This window comes from Nyctereutes procyonoides, unplaced genomic scaffold (assembly GCF_905146905.1).
Source record: "Nyctereutes procyonoides isolate TBG_1078 unplaced genomic scaffold, NYPRO_anot_genome, whole genome shotgun sequence".
NCBI lineage: Eukaryota > Metazoa > Chordata > Mammalia > Carnivora > Canidae > Nyctereutes > Nyctereutes procyonoides.
This window is the reverse complement of record NW_026575160.1, coordinates 25887523-25903412: the sequence shown is the minus strand read 5'-3', so window position 1 is coordinate 25903412 and position 15890 is coordinate 25887523. Positions and strand designations below refer to the sequence as shown.

General features: G+C 51.6%; 1 protein-coding gene across 5 annotated transcripts; it reads right to left on the bottom strand.

The window, feature by feature from the left end:
* Positions 1-1446: 1446 nt before the first annotated feature.
* LSMEM1 (leucine rich single-pass membrane protein 1) lies at positions 1447-14157 on the bottom strand. 5 transcript variants are annotated; one of them, XM_055314458.1, is made up of 5 exons: positions 13338-14157; positions 10463-10575; positions 8847-8990; positions 7200-7325; positions 1447-2062 (listed from the first exon to the last, which is right to left on the bottom strand). In XM_055314458.1, exons 3-5 carry the CDS (start codon positions 8971-8973, stop codon positions 1932-1934), a joined length of 384 nt encoding a protein of 127 aa, XP_055170433.1. In that variant the 5' UTR covers positions 8974-8990; positions 10463-10575; positions 13338-14157; the 3' UTR covers positions 1447-1931. The 5 variants fall into 5 exon arrangements, with proteins under 5 accessions (XP_055170433.1, XP_055170432.1, XP_055170431.1 ...); XM_055314457.1 differs by lacking the exon at positions 10463-10575; XM_055314456.1 differs by lacking the exon at positions 10463-10575 and having other exon boundaries at positions 8847-8978.
* Positions 14158-15890: the final 1733 nt, after the last annotated feature.

Genomic DNA, 15890 nt, shown 5'->3' with positions numbered 1-15890 from the left:
TAAAATTATTTTGCCACAACCCATCAACAGTTTCAATAAGAATTTTCCAGTAAACACAAATTTTAGATTATTAAAATACTCTACATGATATATATCAATTTTAACTAAGTGAGTATACAGGACAAATGCTTTTGAGGGCAAAAATGGGTAAGTAAAATGCCTTGTGATTTATTTCATCAACTAGTGTCATAAAACATAAGTGCACGTGTATGTGTTTAATAGTTAATGGCAGGTGTTTGATCAACCCCAAATGACTGAATCACAATGCATTCTGCAGTCAACTTGCACGATATATTTGTATTAAGTAAAAGGTTTTCTAAGACTCATATGCTTTTTAAGCTCATTTATGTCACACGCTGTCTTATAAACTGTGTATCTTACCTTTGGGGCTAAAACAGGGCGGGTTGCAAATATTCCAAATATACAATTTCCTACTGTAGTTCAGTAAAGACCACAAACCTATCAGATTTCTTCCAAAGGAATCCTCAGAACACTGAAGGATTTTTTTCATGAGAAAGGACACCAACAAAGTTTATGTAATTTATATATAACCAAACCATTTCCTTGGTTCCCCAAATAAATGTAAACTCTTCTAAGAAAAGTAGATGGTGAACCCTCTTGCACTGTTGGTGAGAATGTGAACTGGTGCAGCCCCTCCGGAAAACTGTGTGGAGGTTCCTCAAAGAGTTAAAAATAGACCTCCCCTACGACCCAGCAATTGCACTGCTGGGGCTTTACCCCAAAGATACAGATGCAGTGAAACGGCAGGACACCTGCACCCCGATGTTTATAGCAGCCATGTCCACAGTAGCCAAACTGTGGAAGGAGCCTCGGTGCCCATCGAAAGGTGAATGGATAAAGAAGATGTGGTTTATGTATACAATGGAATATTCCTCAGTCATTAGAAATGACAAATACCCACCATTTGCTTCAAAGTGGATGGAACTGGAGGGTATTATGCTGAGTGAAGTAAGTCAATCGGAGAAGGACAACCATTATATGGTCTCATTCATTTGGGGAATATAAATAATAGTGAAAGGGAATAGAGGGGAAGGGAGAAGAAATGGGTAGGAAATATCAGAAAGGGAGACAGAACATAAAGACTCCTAACTCTGGGAAATGAACTAGGGGTGGTGGAAGGGGAGGGGAGGTGGGGGTGAATGGGTGGCGGGCACTGAGGGGAGCACTTGACGGGATGAGCACTGGGTGTTATTCGTATGTTGGCAAATTGAACACCAATAAAAAATTTATTATAAAAAAAAAGAAAAGTAGATGGTTTGCACAAAGGAAGAGCTCAATAAACATTGGTTGAATAAATTAGGCTCTCGCTTTCCACCACCCCCACCCCCTCCCCCCATACACATAGAAATACTACTAGCAAATACCAGAAGGCCACTAGCTCTGATGTCCAGCCATCCCCTGCCCCTGCGGAAATAAGAGTCAAAGTTTAACCACCTGAGCAGAACATCTTTTATTGCAAAGAATTATCACCTGGTTCTCTTGACTACAAATCATTCGCTGACTTCATTAGGCGCCCCCAGGAAGTCATAAGGCTGCACGGGGTGCCACGGACCTCCCCGGCCCAGTGAACTTACTCTGCTGACAAAGCTCCTCTTGTAAGAGAAGTTGTAGGTACAGAGGCGAATTCTCTTGCTCGCTGCTGGTTCCCCGCCACGCCAGCCACCCCTAACCCCAAAGGGGCGGGAGGACCCTTCCAGAAAACGAGCCCTTTTCTAAAGGCTGCTGTCCCCAGCCCCTTTGCCTAGGAGCTGCTCCCCTCCCTAGAGCAGAAAGTGGGCCCCAGGGCGGGGGTCACTGACCAGATGTTTTGGTGTCCTGCAGAAATGCACGTGCCCAGGTCAGAACCCCACGCACACCCAGAAAAAGCGCGAAGCTCAGGTGTTAGCAGCGGCCCTTAGATGCTCAGTTCTTCAGTTTTGCTCAGCGTCCAGTTGATTGAGTAGCTTTACAATCATGCTGTTGATTTTCTTAAGCTCGTCTATGTCCTTTCCCTCGGCTGTTAGTCTTCTTGACACATCATCCATCTTGTTTCCAGTCTGAACTTCAAAATAGAAAACAGACTGTGTTACATTGGTTTCCAGACTGTTCCATCGGGACTCGTTAGTGCCTTGTGTTGGTGCTCAGCTGAATGCTGAAAGGCCCTCTTGGCAAGTCCCCTGCTCCGATAATCCCACGCAGCCCAGAAGCCCGGGAGAGAAACTGCTGAAGACTACAGTTCTCTACCAAAAGGATTATTTCTCCAGTTTATTGGAGCCAGCTTAGACTACCTTTGGAAGCTCTGCACACACTTTGGCTGAGAAACACCACTGTGAGCAACCAGGGGAAACCTCCAGCGTGCCTCATTATGATCATGTCAGAGAAGGGGCTGTTACACTGTCTTTTTTAGAGACTTCATCTCAAAAGGATTTTGGCTCCTCATCGGGAAATGAGGTTTTCTGGGTTTCAGCCTATTTTGACATAGGCTCTGCTGGCTATGAATTACCAGCCCATAAATGAATATGTAATAACTCCCCTCGGACCATCCTAAGAGCAGAGACAATATTTTCAAAATAAACAGAACTCCTGGCAACAAAGTCAGCTAGGGAACAGAACGCCCTGAGGTCTGCTTATCAGAGTTAAAATTTCCAGAAAACGCAGCACAAAATCCACACTTAATATTTGAGCTTCTTGATTTCCATTTTAGGCAAGTTTCTTCCAAGGTATCTTTCAGGAGCTAATGATATTGGTAACGTGCCATGAAGCTTAGCGGATAAACTAATGTGGGAAGGTGAACATCAGAGCTTCCCCTTCCAGGCTCGGGACAAACTATTGCTCAGAAGCTGCTTCTTCCTCACGTCTGAAAACTTATGCTGGATAAAGGATGGCCCAAGACATGAAGGAAGGATCTTAATTGAGACTTGCTGCAGAGCATGGCAGAAATACCACTTGCCTCTGGGAAAAAAAATGTGAAACTGAAGTAAATTCCTAACACATGATATCCTTTCCCCTCTTGGGAACCTTCTAGAACATTAGTCAGAGAAGGAAGCAGCAGCCATGTTGGCTTAAGTGGGTTCCACTTAATTAAATTTTAATTTAATTCCAAATTAAAATCCCCCCCAAAAAGTTGCATGTGCAAAAATTTCAGAGAAAAATTATATACTGACTTGTCTCTTGGAAACTCAGAAGTAAAAAAAAAAAAATTACAATATTAAAAAAAAACAAAACTTTGAGCATTATTTGACTCAGCAATTCTCAAATGCATTTGACCAGAGAATCCTTTTTCTCTTCAGGCAACACTTGGTAACATCCCATGCCCCTAAGTAGTCTCTAGAATACACGGCTTGGCCACTAGAAACCGTGACCTGAGGCATCCATAGTCATCCGCCCTTGCTGTCTATTATTTCTTTATAGGACAGAGATTATGACAAAAACATAAGGCCCCATGCTCTAATAGGAAAGTAATCAGTATAAAATAAGTTGTCTCTCTCTCATGTAAAAAGCCCAGAGTTATAAAGAATACAGGTTCTTTCACTTCAGTGAAAAGGCTACAAATCTGCACTAAATCCCACTGAGAGCAAAAAGATTTCCATGTTAAAGATGAGCACAGGCCAAGGTCACTTCCAGATGCCTGTGAAATAGAAACATTAAATACTATCTTAAGAGGTAAAGTTTTTTTTTTAAGATTTTATTTATTTATTCATAGAGATGCAGAGAGAGAGAGAGAGAGAGGCAGAGACACAGGCAGAGGGAGAAGCAGGCTCCATGCAGGGAGCCTCGATCCAGGGTCTCCAGGATCACACCCCGGGGTGCAGGCGGGGCTGCCCAAGAGGTAAAGATTTAAGATAATGTACTTATAATGTACATATGTGTCTGGCACAGAGCAACCGCCCCATAAAGACATTCTTCTCTATTCATGTCTTCCTGTTTCTTAATATAACTTTACCCTCAATATAAAACACCAGCAGCAAATATGAAATAAATCCTATTTACAATGACGGTGCTAAGGTGCATGCTCTGTGAGGTCAGGCAGGAGTGTCTTTGGGGACTTAGTAGCTGCGGACCTCGGGCACCGTCATGAATCGAAGCCTCAGCATCTGTAAAACCAGAATAATAGTAGATCCTACACCACAGAGTCGAGAGAGTGTGAGCAAACAGACATCACGCGCTTAGTCACACGCACAGTGTGTGCAACAGTGAGCACCCAAAATCTAGCATTTGTCATCATCCTTATCCTACCTATGATCCCGCAGAAGAGAGGAGTTCCTTTGGGGGGCTCTCCTGCCGCGGGGCATTCCCAACCTTTCCTAGTAGTGCAACTCAGTACGCAATGGTATATGGAGCAGTAATTTTCGTTGGTATAACATTTCAGAAGAGCACTCCCCATGGGACCTTTCTGGCCCCGAAGGTTCAGGAACAAGCCACATGCAGCTGACAGATGCAAGGGCGCCCTTAGCGGGAGGAGGGTTGCCACTGCGGCTTCTAAGTGCCAGAGGGCGGGGCGGGGCCCGGGAGCCCCAACCGTGGGAGGTCCTTGCCCCCAGCTGCGTAAAGACCTTCCAGCTGGAAGGAGGGCCTTGGGGAAGAAAAGGGGCCTGAAGCTCTAGAACAGTCGCACCTGGGGCGCCCGGGGGCTCAGTGGGTTAAGCGATTGCCCTCAGCTCAAGTCGTGATCCTGGGGTCCTGGGATCGAGCCCCGCGCAAGCCCCTGCGCCCTGCGGAGCCTGCTTCTCCCTCTCCCTCTGCCCCTACACCCCCCTCCGCTCATGCTCTCTCTCTCTCTCTTTTTAAAAAAAGGTCACGCCCTCTGCCCGCCTGTCTCCCCCCATCACCCCCATCACCGCCACTACCGCAGGATTAATCCTGAGTGGATCTAGATTAAAGGCGTTCCCGAGGGATCCCTGGGTGGCGCAGCAGTTTGGCGCCTGCCTTTGGCCCAGGGCGCGATCCTGGAGACCCGGGATCGAGTCCCACGTCGGGGTCCCGGTGCATGGAGCCTGCTTCTCCCTCTGCCTGTGTCTCTGCCTCTCTCTCTCTCTCTCTCTCTCTCTCTCTCTCTCTCTCTCACTGTGTGCCTATCATAAATAAATAAATAAATAAATAAATAAATAAATAAATAAATAAAATAAATAAATAAAAATATCTTAAAAAAAAAAAAAGGCGTTCCCGAGACAAGGCTCTGCTCCCGCTTAAGTTTCGGGGGCTACCGGGCCAGGGGGAAGGAGGGGGAGACGACTCCCTCCCCCCGTCTCCTTCCACGCTGCGCCCCAGGGATGCGAACCCCGGAGGGGGGCTCGCGGGGGCTGCGGGCTGCAGGGGCGGAGGCAACGTGCAGGGGGCCCGAGGGGTCGGCGGCCGAGGGGCGGTGTGTGCCAGCCCGGGTCACGCTGCGGGGCCCTGCCGCGGAGCCGCCAGTGTGGACCGGGAAGCGAGTGGCCTCATCGCCCCCTCGCGCTGCACTGGGGACCCCGCAGGTGATTCCCGGGACGTGACAAAACCTGCCCCGGGCTTGCGGGCCGCACGTGCCCCCCAGCAGCCCTGCCCTGCGGGGCGGAGGGTGGGATCCGGGAACCCTGCACCCCCCCCCCCGCCAGGCCGTCAGGCCCCGGAACGCGCTCACCCGCGGCTTCGTGGACCTGCGGCGCTGTGGGCGTGTCCCGGTGACCGTCACCGTGCCCGTGGGCCCCCGTGGTGGGCGTGTGTCCCGGTGCCCGTGACGTGCCCGTGGGCCCCCGTGCTGGGCGTGTGTCCCGGTGACCGTCACCGTGCCCGTGGGCCCCCGTGCTGGGCGTGTGTCCCGGTGACCGTGACGTGCCCGTGGGCCCCCGTGGTGGGCGTGTGTCCCGGTGACCGTGCCCGTGGGCCCCCGTGCTGGGCGTGTGTCCCGGTGACCGTGCCCGTGGGCCCCCGTGGTGGGCGTGTGTCCCGGTGACCGTCACCGTGCCCGTGGGCCCCCGTGCTGGGCGTGTGTCCCGGTGACCGTGACGTGCCCGTGGGCCCCCGTGGTGGGCGTGTGTCCCGGTGACCGTGCCCGTGGGCCCCCGTGCTGGGCATGTGTCCCGGTGACCGTGACGTGCCCGTGGGCCCCCCGTGGTGGGCGTGTGTCCCGGTGACCGTGCCCGTGGGCCCCCGTGCTGGGCGTGTGTCCCGGTGACCGTGACGTGCCCGTGGGCCCCCGTGCTGGGCGTGTGTCCCGGTGACCGTGACGTGCCCGTGGGCCCCCGTGCTGGGCGTGTGTCCCGGTGACCGTGCCCGTGGGCCCCCGTGCTGGGCGTGTGTCCCGGTGACCGTGACGTGCCCGTGGGCCCCCGTGCTGGGCGTGTGTCCCGGTGACCGTGACGTGCCCGTGGGCCCCCGTGCTGGGCGTGTGTCCCGGTGACCGTGCCCGTGGGCCCCCGTGCTGGGCGTGTGTCCCGGTGCCCGTGCCGTGGGCCCCGTGCTGGGCGTGTTCCGGTGACCGTGACGTGCCCGTGGGCCCCCGTGCTGGGCGTGTTCCGGTGACCGTGACGTGCCCGTGGGCCCCCCGTGGTGGGCGTGTGTCCCGGTGACCGTGCCCGTGGGTCCCCCGTGCTCGGCGTGTGTCCCGGTGCCCGAGACGTGCCCGTGGGCCCCCGTGGTGGGCGTGTGTCCCGGTGACCGTCACCGTGCCCGTGGGCCCCCGTGCTGGGCGTGTGTCCCGGTGACCGTCACCGTGCCCGTGGGCCCCGTGCTGGGCGTGTTCCGGTGACCGTGACGTGCCCGTGGGCCCCCGTGCTGGGCGTGTTCCGGTGACCGTGACGTGCCCGTGGGCCCCCCGTGGTGGGCGTGTGTCCCGGTGACCGTGCCCGTGGGCCCCCCGTGCTCGGCGTGTGTCCCGGTGCCCGAGACGTGCCCGTGGGCCCCCGTGGTGGGCGTGTGTCCCGGTGACCGTCACCGTGCCCGTGGGCCCCCGTGCTGGGCGTGTTCCGGTGACCGTCACCGTGCCCGTGGGCCCCCGTGCTGGGCGTGTGTCCCGGTGACCGTCACCGTGCCCGTGGGCCCCCGTGGTGGGCGTGTGTCCCGGTGACCGTGACGTGCCCGTGGGCCCCCGTGCTGGGCGTGTGTCCCGGTGCCCGTGCCCGTGCCCCCCAGCGGGGAGCCCCGCGGTCACCCGCCCGCCGCAGGACACGGCCAAAGCCCCGGCAAGCAGCGTGTAGGTCATGAGAACAGGCGCGCGGCCTTACCCGTTAGAAAAATCACGAAGGAGACGAGCGCCAGGCTGACAATCAGCACAGTCAGCAGCCCCGTAAAGAACAGGCCCCGACCGCCGTGTCCCGGGTCGCGGGTGTCCGGGAGCTCCTCCTGGGGGGCTGACAGGGAGCAGAGGGACAGTGACGAGAGCCGGGAGCGCAGCCGCGGGGCCCGGGACGCGACCTGCTTCAGGGCGGGCCGGGCCGAGGTTGGGGTCGCCTCCTCCCGTCGGGGTTCAAAACGCAGGCGGCTTCGCAGCCTCCTCGCGGTGGTTCAAGGTGCTGGTAACCCTGAAGAAGGGAGCGAGGGCTTCCCAGGGGGGGGGGGTCCCCTAGGTGCCATCAGGGGTCAGAGTCCTGGAGGCCTCGCGCCCTTCCTCCCGAAGTGACCCCGGAGGGAAACACAGCCGCCTGGGGCCATCTCCTGAGTAGAAGGTGTCACCTGGCAGGCTCCTTGCACGGGAGCCCTCGGGGAGCCATCGGGGAGCCATGGGGGAGCCATTGGGGGAGCTATGGGGGAGCCATAGGGGAGCCTCTGTCCATTTAAACAGGGAAACGGCCCGAGGTATTCAGGCTCCTTAGAGCTTCCTTGGGAGGGCCCTGCTCCCCAAACAGGGTTCTTCCCATGCAGTGCCCTGGAATCAGCCTGCACCCCGGAACGCAGCTGGGGTCCCCGCAGCCTGAAATGCCTGCGTCTGGCCATCACGCCGCAAGGCCTGTGTGCCCAGTGACACCCTAGGACACCCGTGTGTCCTCTCCCGCAGCATCAGTCCCGCCGCTGGCTCCGGCAGCCTAGCCCGGTGGGTGGCCTTGTCCTGGGCTGCAGAGCACAGCCCCCGAGCCCCGGCCACCACCGGGCTCCCTCATGGAAGCGACGGCCCTAGCAGGCCCCCAGTACCTGTCTATGAGACTGGCGGCAGTGAAAGCAAGTGAGAACCTGAACACACCAAAATGAAGCACAGTGAGACCTCGGGAAGGACTTAGAAGGGGACTAATAGGTGTGAATTTGGGGCGGGAACGGAACAGGTGGCCAGTGGAAAATTAGGGCCCGTGTTTGAATGTCAGAGTTGAAGCTGGAAAAATAGGGCTTAGTATTTAGTAGAGTTTTGCTTTTCCCCTTCCCGTGTTCACCCTTTAACTGGGGCCATTTGCAACTTGGAAGTAGGAGACGAAGGGGACTTCTTAGCCCAACAACATTTTCAGGACTTTGTAAAAGCGGGATGAACGTGTGCCGCATTTTCTCCGCAATCCGCTATGAATGAACGAGAGCTGTCCAGGGAAATGGGGACCCGGGGGGCCTGGCTGTGGTCCCCGGAAGGTCGGGCAGCAGCCGAGAGGGATGAGCAAGCCTCTGGGAGCCCCCACGCCTGGCCGGGGGAGAGCGCCCCAGGACTTCTCAGCACCCTTGAAGACAGATCCCAAATCTCGCTTAGAAGCCAAGGAAGCCCATAAGCCTGTCAAAGACTAAGAGAACAAAACCAAAAACTGCCTAATAATAACTAGCACTTCCCTCCTAAGCTTTTCCTACCCCCCACCCCGGTCCCCCCCACCATCCTCCCCCCAACCCAGGTCCACACCAGCAGCGCGTCTGCAGGTGGCCCGGAAGCCGGGAGGGCCAGCAAGCTGGGAGGGCACACATACGGAACAGGGGCTGTGACCCGGCGGGACAGAGGCTGAGCTTGTGTAGGTCGTTTATGGAGTCCACGACGTACAGCTTCCTCCCCTCGGGCGAACCCCGAGAGCCGGCATCCGGGGAGCAGTGAGTCATCGTTCCTGGAAGAAAACCTGCCATGAGGCAGAAGGCTGGGAGTCACAGGCCGCGGGAGGCCGCAGCCACATGCCTTACCCCCAGCTGAAGGCCCAGAAAAGCCGGGTCATCCAGGGGCCCAGAGCCTGTGGGGACCCCTTGGGGCCTGTTCTTTTGCTCAGCGGCTCAGCTCCAGTGAGCGGCCCAAGCTGAGCCCTTTATGTCTCACTTCTCTGAACGTCCTCTCCTCCCCACCTCCTCAGATTTCTCAGCTCTCCCTGCTTTCCCTGGACCTGCTTTTCATTTTGTAATTCACTTTTACGTAGCCTTTTTTTGTTTTTAATTCATGAGAGACACACATAGAGAGAGAGAAGCAGAGACACAGGCAGAGGGAGAAGCAGGCTCCATGTAGGGAGCCCGACACAGGACTCGATCCTGGGTCTCCAGGATCACTCCCTGGGCTGAAAGTGGCACTAAGTGAGCCACCCGGGCTGCCCTACACGGCTTTCTTTATGACAGCGTGTATGTTCTGCTGAGGTGCCTCAAATTCTTCGCCCCAGAAAACTAGGTATAAAGGCAGAGAAAGATAAGACTAAGCCAGTCGGCCTGTGGCCCAAAGATTCCGAGGGAGGAAGAGAACAGCACCATGAACCATCCTAATTGCATGAGGCTTTAAAACAAAACTGCAATTTTCTTTCAAAGATTCTATGTGGTTTGTTTTTGGGGTTTTTTTGAGACAGAGAGAGCAGCGGGGAGGGGCAGAGAGAGGAGACAGAGAATCTCAAGCAGACGCCACACTGACAGGAGCCTGACACGGGGCTTGATCCCACAACCCTGAGATCACAGCCTGAGCTGAAATCAGGAGTTGGGCGCTCAATCGACTGTGCAAAACTGCAATTGTTATATTCTCCCTCAATATGGCAAAAGAGTCTCTACCCTAAATGTATCCTTTAGCCGGGAGATGCTGGCTCAGTCCTCCAGACAAAATCTCTGCAAGCTCAGGGGCTATAGACAGGAACCATACGGCGGGTTGGAGGCTAGACTCTGGGACATCTGAGGTCTCTTCCCTGAGTTTCCTTAGATCGAGGTCACTTATATAATACAGAATTTTAAAAGTGAGGCTTATGGGGCACCTGAGTGGCTCAGTGGGTTAAGTCTGCCTTTGTGATCCCGGATTCCTGGGTTTCACCCCTGCATCAGGCTCCCTGCCGAATGGGGAGCCTGCTTCTCCCTCCGCCCCTCACCCCGCTCATGCTCTCTCTCTTGCTCATTCTCTGTCTCTCAAATAAATAAAATCTTTTTTTTTTTTTAAGTGAGGCTTACATTTAAGGTACTATTTTCTTGAAGCACAACTTCAAGCAACCCTGAAAAGCCTGAATGGTTCCAAAAGGTCTATTTTAAGATGTCTCTCCAGGACAACAGAGACCTTGTGGCCTTTTAAGTACATGAAATAAAGGGCTCTAGGAAGACAAATTCAAATTACTGTCAAAGCCATCTCTGTCACAGTTACCTCTTTGCCTAAAATGAGTCTCCTGGTGATTCAGGGCCTTGATGTGAAAGGGAGTATAGACACGCTCTGGTCTGGTCCCCCTCCTTCCCACGAGGGAGGAAATCGAAGCTCGGCTGGTGAAAGGCCCAGATGGTACAGTTAGTTGCAGGGCTGCGAGCGGGCCTCTTGCTTCAGAGTTCGCCGTGTCCTCCTTTCTTCTCCACTTCCCTCCCTAGCCGTCTTTCAAGGCTCCCATCAAACCTCACGTCCTCTAAGAATCAACCTGCTTTTCCTTTGTGCCTTTGCTCAATGCGGTGCATTCTCCCAACACTTCTACAGTTTTCCAGCATTTATTGCCACATCTTTGACTTTCCCAACTGCCTGCAAACTCCTTAGGGTGGGCACCAATCCTATTCTTCTAATGCCCAATGTCAAACGTATAAGCCAGTGACTTTTGTGAAGTCGGAGCAACTAAAATGTTTCATTCAAGATTTGAAGCTCACCATTTCCAAAAGAATTTGAGGCAGTTAATAATAAATACAGGCATAGAAATAAAACTGGGTGTAAAAAATCCCCATGTGCTATCCACCTGGACTCTGGTAAAGTCCGTAAACTCTGTGCCTGCTGATATAAAGCCACACGCTACTTCCCATAAACATTTAAAAATGTTCCTTTAATAGCAGTTACAGAATGAAGAAAAGTAGGAGAAACCAAATTCAGAAAAAAAGAAAGGTGTGAACACTTGTAGAAGATCTGATAAAAGAATCAGCCGCTTACTAAGTAGACTACATTGCAGTCTAAAATATTAAAACCAAGAATGTCCCAGTGATACCTGAAACCCACTAGTACTTGGGGGAAAATATGCTCCCGAAGCCCTAAGGAAGACAGTGGGTTCAAAATGGCCTGGGGTGTTAGGTGGCTCAATCAGCTGCACCTGCCTCTTGATCTCGGCTCATGATCTCAGGGTTGTGGGGTCGAGCCCCACGTCCCAGCTCCAAGTTCAGCGGGGAGTCTGCTTGGGATGCTCTCCCTCTCCCTCTGCTCCTCCCATCACACATGCTCTCTCTCTCTGAAATGAACAGATAAATCTTTTTTTTAAAATGTCATGGTCTAATTAAACGTTTTCTCAAAGCTAAAAACTAAACAAGGTGGTTCAGTTATCTTGAAATTTTAATTAACAAAAAAATAGAATTCTCTGGGTATCTTAGATTAGCTGCTACTGAAGCACCTTAGATATTGATATTACTGAATTCCAAATATACCTCATGGAGCATTCCTAAGGGAATGACATGATCATTTCTTTAAAAAGCAGCAGCAGCAGCAGCAGCATGTAAAATAAGGGAGCCTTGGAGATCAATCCGATCTTATCCTCTCATAGATGAAACCGGAATGGCTGAGCCCCGGTCACAGATTTCTATTCTTTTAGAAATGTTTTGCATTTTATCATCTCTTCTACTTTACTCTCCCAAATACTAATATTTGATGAGGGCTAAAGGTTGTGTGTGTGTCACATCACGGGATCATCACTCCAGCCACAGCTTCTATTTTGGGCCTGGTGACTGACGTGTGGTTCATTTTTGGATCTCTGACATAACGTCCTTAGGCCTTAGCTTCCCCTTTAGGAACGGAATTCCGATTGCTCAGATCTCCCACTGAAGCTCGATCGACGTTTACAAAGTGGAGGACCAACCAGAAAATCCTGGCCGCAGTGAGCTAACCTAAGAGCAGGGCAGCGGATTAAATCTCCAAATTATGAGCCTGGCTACTAGTGACTACAAAGGTGGCTCAGCACAACATCAAACCCAAAAGCACTAAGGCAGGAACTTAGAATAAGCTAGGAAGTGCCCTGAAAGTGAATTTCGTCTTCAGGGTGAAGTCACAAAAATAAATGGATGCCACTTTCATGTATTTTTAAATTAACTCAACATGCAAGAGGACAATAAGGAACTAGCAAGGAAAATGGAGTTGGCTGGCTGTGGTTCGTGGCCCCCAAGGGCTTGCCAGTGACCCTGTGAGAAAACGGATAGAGGATCGCATGGCCCTGAAACCGGGGCCCATGCCGCTGACTTCCAGTTGTTGCTACGTCTCCGTATAAGGGCAGCAACCAGCGGGCCGGGCGGAGAGGCCACAGGCGCTAACTTCTGCATCACACTAGCTCAGCCCCCCTCCCTCACGCTGCTGTGCAGATCCCATTAAGACCCACCAAAGCAGGGATCCCTGGGTGGCGCAGTGGTTTGGCGCCTGCCTTTGGCCCAGGGCGCGATCCTGGAGACCCGGGATCGAATCCCACGTCGGGCTCCCGGCGCATGGAGCCTGCTTCTCCCTCTGCCTGTGTCTCTGCCTCTCTCTGTGTGACTATCATAAATAAATTTAAAAAAAAAAAAAAAAAGACCCACCAAAGCAGCGGCCCGTCCATGGAGCCCTTTCTCAGACCTTTGCCCCACAACATGTAAGTCCGTTTTCCTCCAGCTTAGATCAACCCTCACAGCTGATTCTTAGTATCATTTGAGAATCCTTTCACTGCCTACAAATAAATATTCTGACAAAATAGTTGTCTGTGGAAAATTGCTTTGCTCTTTATTTTTTTTCCCATAGGTGCTCGGAATCAAAGCACAGAAATAGCACACCCGTACTGCTTGCCCCGGGATCAGAACTGTTATAATGGGGCTTAATTCAAAGCTGATAGGGAGCTTTATTGAGTGAGTCATGGTAATTTGTTCCTTAATTCCATTTCAGAGTCGGTGCCTCTTCACATTCAGGAATTAATTTTTTAAATCAAGTCTAAATCACTTCTATCAAAAGTCAAAAGCACAGAGCGCATGCAACAAAAAAACATCCCAGCCTCAAGAATCATATAATTCAGGGTGGGGGCAGTAATAGCATGCAAATTACTTACAAAAATGTGAGCTTTGCCTGCTAGGTTACCAGGAAAAAAGAAAAAAAAAAAAAACTGTTCAGAAGCAACTGTAATAAAACTTTTCGCAAACTCTGTGGTCCTTTGCCTTCCTTCAGCGCACAGGCGCTCCCGCAGGCCCCGGAACCCCAGCACGATGCCGGACTAGATTTAGGGTTCGTCTAGCCAACAAACCTATTTGTCAGGTTCCAAATACTAATTTTTTTCAAAACGTCCCAAGGTTTCTCGTGAAGGTATTACTGAAACTATGCTCTCAAAAGCAGCCACTTTGCCTTGATTCAACTGGTAACCGAGAAGGTTCTTACTGGGCCGAAGTGAATGTCCTTATTTGGCCGCTGTGACTGTGGAAGCTGACCCGTTGCCAGCACTTGCGCCACCCTAGGCGCCCGGGCATTAACCCGCAGAGGCCAGCCCGCCCAGAGGGCCGCAGCCAACAGGGCAGGATAGGGCCGTGACAGACCAGGCTGATGGCCGGTCAGAGACCCCCTGGGGCCTCCAGCAGCTACCAAACAGCGCTGAGTGGGAGGTCGGATGGCCTGGGAGCACAGTCATCCCCGGCCCTTTCTACCCAGGGGCTTGATTCCTTCTGAGTTTTTATGCACGTTTCTCAGGAACGTCAGGCTTTCTCCTGCGTGGCTCCCTCACACACACACACACACACACACACACACACACACGCCAAGGAGCTTCTGCCCTCTGGTGTACACGAAAGAAGCTACAGTGAGACCTGCCATCCCCAGGCCCATCTGCAGGCCACAGGGACCGACTACCCCAGCAGGACACTGAGGGCGAGGTAGGCAGCGGACGTGCAGTCCTGTCTAGTCCCACCTTCCCTTGCTACGCCTAGACGGACGTTATTCGTCCTTGAAACATTTTGCACGTCAATGAGAAAATGTTTGCTTCACCCAACTCCCTTTACTTTTATATTCAGGGGATGCCTGGGTGGCTCAGAGGTTGAGCATCTGCGTTTGGCTCAGGGCATGATCCTGGGGTCCTGGGATCGAGTCCCACCTCGGGATCCCCAGGGGGAGCCTGCTTCTCCCTCTGCCTGTGTCCCTGCCTCTCTCGCTCTCTCTCCCTGTGTCTGTCATGAATAATCTTAAAAAAAAAATAAAAAAACTATGCCAAATTCCTTGAAAAATGAGAATGTGTTTGCTGTTATGAACCTGTTTTTTTTTTTTATGAACCTGTTTTTGACATAATCTTCCAACTATCTGATCTATCTTAAACCATCGAACCTTTGAAGAAATAGGATACCCTCATTTTGAGCATTTACTGTGTTTTTCTCTCTCCATAACTTTACAAGCCTGTGAAGTATCATTTCCCCTTCAGGGACGAAGAAGATGGAGCCTAAGCAATCCTTACACCACAAATCTGAATAAAACCATTATTTTAAGCCAGTGAAGGGGATGAAAGTTTTTATGGCTTATGACCAATTGTCTCCAGTTCTGGAGAACCACTTAACAACAAAGCAAGATAACATACCTCATTTTATCTATTACATACCTGAAAGACCACATCAAGAAGAGTTCAGAGTCACAAGAAGAAAATAGGTATTCTCACCTGAATTGTTTAGTCTGGGGGCATTTTTAAGTATTTCTTAATTTTGGGGATCCCTGGGTGGCTCAGCGGTTGAGCATCTGCCTTCAGCCCAGGGCGTGATCCTGGAGTCCCGGGATCGAGTCCCAGGACAGGCTCCTTGCATGAAGTCTGCTTCCCCCTCTGCCTGTGTCTTTTCCTCTCTCTCTCTCTCTCTCTCTCTCTCTCTCTCTCTCATGAATAAATAAAATCTTAAAAAAAAAAGTATTTAATTTTTATTTCAATACTTTATCTGGATTCAACCCCCAGGAAATTCAGTCAATGCCATTAAAGACTTGAATCATGGAATGCTGGATGCTCCAAAATTAAAGCTTGAGCCTCAAAATAAAGAACTTAGTAGGCAGGGACCATTTAAAATTCCTTTAAACCAACAGGAATAACAAAGAATCAAGGAATAAGCTGGTCTATCATACACCGTTTTACTACTTTCAAGAACACTCAAACATTTTTATACACTGAATCCCCAGTAATCCTTGTTGAGCAATCACCCATAAATAAATTTCATGAAGATGTACCCATCTATAGAAAGGGAGGTGGGCGGGGGTGGGGGTGACTGGGTGATGGGCACTGAGGGGGGCACTTGATGGGATGAGCTCTGGGTGTTATTCTCTATGTTGGCAAATTGAACACCAATAAAAAATAAATTTATTAAAAAAATGTACCCATCTATAAATTTAATATGCAGATTAACTCATTTCTCTCTTCTTCCTCCTAAAACCCCAGTAAAAAGGCAGAATAGGAATAAAAATTACAATATTACAAGAATGAAAATTGAAGAAAACAATGCTGAACAAGATTTCAACAAATGTGCTGAATACGGAAGAGCTAGTGGTTGTTAATCTGCCTTAGCAGACCTCCAGAGGCCCATCACTGATGGGGGAGGTGCAGATCTTGGCAGGCTCTAGAATTTGAGGAAACAGGTAAGGAGCTAAATAC

Excerpts from the sequence above, each read along its gene's own strand:
- LSMEM1 (XM_055314458.1), bottom strand. The coding sequence starts at position 8,973 with ATGACTCACTGCTCCCCGGATGCCGGCTCTCGGGGTTCGCCCGAGGGG. Across the intron at positions 7,326-8,846 it reads CGGGTCACAGCCCCTGTTCC|CCCCCCAGGAGGAGCTCCCG; the intron begins GTATGTGTGCCC and ends GCTCCCTGTCAG. Across the intron at positions 2,063-7,199 it reads CTTCGTGATTTTTCTAACGG|TTCAGACTGGAAACAAGATG; the intron begins GTAAGGCCGCGC and ends TCTATTTTGAAG.